Source organism: Sinocyclocheilus anshuiensis, unplaced genomic scaffold, assembly GCF_001515605.1.
Source record: "Sinocyclocheilus anshuiensis isolate Anshui unplaced genomic scaffold, SAMN03320099.WGS_v1.1 scaffold222, whole genome shotgun sequence".
Lineage (NCBI taxonomy): Eukaryota > Metazoa > Chordata > Actinopteri > Cypriniformes > Cyprinidae > Sinocyclocheilus > Sinocyclocheilus anshuiensis.
This window is the reverse complement of record NW_015542408.1, coordinates 798,909-803,340: the sequence shown is the minus strand read 5'-3', so window position 1 is coordinate 803,340 and position 4,432 is coordinate 798,909. Positions and strand designations below refer to the sequence as shown.

The window sequence follows — 4,432 nt, the reverse complement described above, 5'->3', positions numbered from 1 at the left end:
TAAGTTTCATTTTTGGGTGAACTATCTCTTTAAAATTGAGACAATGTATTTGGATCAGCATTTTTGTGCTTTGTTGGAAGGGGACGCTACTCGAAGGCTCATTTCAAATGAACAGAATGAATGACAAAGTGTACATACATTGTAAAAATGATTTTTTTGAAGTTTTTAAGTAAAGAAGTCTCTAAATGTCTTATATTAGCAAGGCATAGTTTGAAAATACAACTTCCAACATATCTCCATTACTTTTAATTCATTTTACAAAAAGAAAAAATATGGCTTGAATACCACTGCCCTCAACCGCTAGAATATGGAAAGAACTTTTTCATCAGTATTTTTGTCGTTTTCCAGATGCGAATGTCTAATTTTTTTAAAATCAAGATAAATTTACTTGAGAAGCAAAATGACATAAGAAGTCTTGTTTCATGAGCAGCTGATCAAAAATGAGTTTAGGATTAAAACAAGAACATATATCTGCCAACGTGCTCAGAAAAATCAACTTAACTGAAAGTTTTCACACCCCATTGAAAGATGTCTGTTCGTTTTTTAAGCATAAACTCACTTAATTTTGTTCAGTTACTCTGAAAACAAGACTTGCTTATTTTGCATCTCAAGTAAATTTATGTTGATTTAAGGATGATTAGATATTTATATTGGAAATATATTCTTATTTTTTACATTCCTGTTTCCTTCAATGTGTTACTTGCCATTTCTTTGTTATTATTTGTGAAATTCTCAAGCAATTTCTGAGAGAAAATAGTTTCAAAGTACTCCTACACCATTTTTTTCAGTAAATAAAGCATACTAAATACATAATTTTGTCATTTCTGATGTGATCCTGTGCGATTCATTTGGAAAACAGATACAAACTCATCTAAACTTAACAAAATATGAATTAATGTGCAAATATCAGTAAATATATTTATTAATATTACCTCAACTGTTGTAATTTCACACACTATTTTAGGAAAGTATATTTATATTTTGAGTTAGATATTTAGATTTTTAATCTGTTCATTTAATCAGATAAAAGTTAAAAAGTTAAAATTTTAATATTATTTTTTTGTGGCCCCTGTACATGTGTATTTACATTATTTCCCTATAGTAGTCATTACTATATTCAAGTAACCTTTGCTTTTTTGGCAGCAGTAAGAATGATCCTTAAATTTGATGTCTAACTACCGCAGCAAACAGTGCAGTGTCTCTTGACCAATAGGAAGCTGCCCTCCTTGTTCAAGCATCAAATAAATCACAGGCACCATGCTGAACTATTTCCTTTTAAATTATAAATAAAATATGCCTCTCTACCAGAAATGGTCTAATATTATCTCCCAGCCCAAAGCTGCGTACAACATGTTCCTGTGCTTGAATTCACTAGGCAAGAAATACCAGGAATAGCTGCTCATCATTTGAATAGCTCATTTTAAAACCACAAAACAACAAATGCATGAAATGTGAAGGGCAGAGTACGGCTAATAGGCGGAGCCATACTCGTGACTGCTATGAAATGACATGTGATGACATCAACTGCATGCTTGCGTTGGCATTCCAAAAGATCACACACTGTTTAGGTGAACTTTCAGTCAGATTTAAGGACATTGGTACGCACAATTTATCATGCACATCAAAGTAGCATGAAATACAAACATTTTTAATGTGTGCCGTTCGCCGGCAAGATGCATTAAAGAGTGAGACGAGCATACCCACAATTCTCTGGGACAGACATAGCCCTGTTCTCGTATCAAAACGTCCAATCAACAGACAGACTGACGTTTTTTCTACCGTTAGGACTGAGACGTGTGATCCGACCAATGGCAAGTTTTAAGCATGTCTCTTGTGAGGACAAGGACGTCTCGGACAATCTCACCTCCGGGTGGAGTCGGCCTGTGGCTGAGGGGTTGGAGGGGGCAGAGGTTTGTTAGACCTGAGCTCATGGTGGTGAATGGGGGAGTTGGGGACAGACTCTAGGCAAGCAGGCAGAACCGAGCCGCCCACCATCCCTTCCACCGCAACAACGCTTAGGTTCGGAGAGCTGGCGAAAGTGTTCGCAGGTTTTCTACTCTTATGCTACATTAAAAGGACACACACAGAAAGGGATTGTGGGAAGTCTGAGGTGATGGCGAACTGTAGCTTCAAGCTAAACGATGACAAGGTAATGAACATCATTTTGAATGTGGACAGGGAACAGAAATTACAGATTATAGCTCCGTTACAAAACCTAGTGAGCTGACTCTCATAGATGCGGTCCTGAAGCAATGCCTGTTTAAAAAGGTATAATACCTAATTTTGCTATTAAATTATTTATAAAAAGTTTCGGCAGCATGTATCCTTTATATCCACACATACGGCTTAAGTGTGTGCCAAAAGTAAAAAAAAAAATCAAGGTGAGAGAAATGTTTATTATACACTTTTATTTCATTTAATACAAACAGTATTGATGATATAAAAATAGTCCAATCAAATAAAAAAAATTACTATCACCCAATGTTTATCGTATATATGTATACCGGTATATATATATACATATATTAGTGCTGTAGGGTTGGTGTAGGGCAATAGCACATACAGTTTGTACAGTATAAAAACCATTACGCCTATGGAATGTCCCCATAAAACATGGAAACACAACATGCGTGTGTGTGTGTGTGTGTGTGTGTGTGTTCAGGTTGGTTTGGTTATGATTTTTGTTTTTAAATTAATAATTTTATTTAGCAAAGGATGCATAAGTGACAGTAAGGACATTTCTATTTCAACGCTGAAGAACGCTGTTTATTTTAACTTTCTCTTTATCAAAGAATCCTGAAAAAAATCACATTCCTTACAAAAATATTAAGCAGCATGACTGTTTTCAACATTGGTAATAATGAGAAATGCTTCTTGAGCACCAAATCAGCATATTAGAAAGATTTCTGAAGGATCATGTGACATTGGAGACTGGAGCAATGATGCTGAAAATTCAGCTTTGCATCACGGGAATACATTACATTTTAAAATATATTTAAAAAGAAAAGAGTTATTTTAAATGGAAATATTTGTAATATTTCACAAAATTACTTTTCACTGTATTTTTGATCTAATAAATAAATGCTGCTTTGGTGAGCATAAGAGACTTCAAAAACATGTTAGATTCTATTGAAACCACCACATGGGTCAATTTTGAGGTTTTACAGTATGTCCTATGTAAGCAGCACATTAGGTTTCAGAACAGAACTTATGATTTGGAAAGCAGGGTAGAACTTGATGTTTGAACATGGATATAAGACACAGACAATGGCAAATTGCACAATCACAACTTACGCAACAGAAAGAAAAAGTTAGACCAACTAAAAGAACAGTAGAAGGCTATTAATAGTCTCTGCAGAACATCCCATTCCAGCGGTACCTCTGTAAACCCACTTCCCATAAGGCATAACCTTTGAAGTATTCTTTTATTACATTCATGGATTCCATGAACTGTAGAGATGGAGTGCTTTTAAAAAGGTTTATGGTTTGCGCTTTTTTTTTTACGATAAGATCAAATCCATTTTATGTGGACTTCAGAGGTACTCTTTGATCAGTGTGGCTGTGTCTCTCTAACCTTTATAAGGGGGTTTATGACACCAACATTGGGATTGGTGTTGAACACCTTGTTGAATCCAGGCTCTCGATTCACCAGCTCCAGTTGATAAAACTTCTTGTCATCCTGGAACAAAGGAGGCACAGTCAGACCGAAAGGCCCCGTGCAGAAAAATCAATGAACTGATATTGACTTTTGTCTTAAGACATGTAATGCTTTGGGACAAAAATAAATGTAAAAGAACAGAAGTACACATATCACTTTTAACGGGATGCTGCACCTCTACAGACCGTTGTGGTGGACACTTACCACAAGCTTCTTGACCAGAGTTTCTCTCTCGGACACCATTTCTCTGAGCTCAGCTATCACCTGGAGGTCCTCTGGTCGGCTTTCTCTATTCCTGAACTTCTCCTCCGTACCTTTCAACCTGCTCATCCCACACACATACATATTAACAATTATACTGCAGTAAAAACAATGGCTATGTCATAAAACCTACGACCTAGTCAACATGTTTAGGCATCATAGGCACAGTGTTATTTTAGGGCCAGATTTACTAAACATAAAAGCGCTGATGGGAGGGGAAAATTCTGCGGGTGATTTACTGATTTATGCAGCCAGATCATTTCCATAATGACCAGCGCAATCTACCAAGAGCAGCGCAAATTACCGCCTGCTTTAAGGCATGTTTTTTTGGGAGTTAAATTATGGCGCAAATACCAGTAATTTGACGAGCGCAAACATTATTTTAATGCCAAAAGACGGTTTGCGCAGACGCAAGCCGTTAGTAAATCTGGCCGTTAGTATTTATATACAGTTATAGTATTTATAAATATAACATTTTTTTTTTTTTTTTTTTAGTCGTTTTTTTATAATAAT

At 35.9% G+C, this 4,432-nt stretch overlaps 1 protein-coding gene across 1 annotated transcript in view; it reads right to left on the bottom strand.

Moving 5' to 3' along the window:
- LOC107693063 (protein FAM184A-like) overlaps nt 1–4,432 on the bottom strand; it is a 37,393-nt gene that overhangs the window by 1,023 nt on the left and 31,938 nt on the right. Inside the window, exons 16-18 of the mRNA XM_016492310.1 lie at nt 3,863–3,980; nt 3,575–3,679; nt 1,865–2,064 (exon numbers count right to left, since the gene is read on the bottom strand). Of these exons, the coding sequence (XP_016347796.1) occupies nt 1,865–2,064; nt 3,575–3,679; nt 3,863–3,980 (423 nt within the window). The remainder of the gene's footprint in view (nt 1–1,864; nt 2,065–3,574; nt 3,680–3,862; nt 3,981–4,432) is intronic.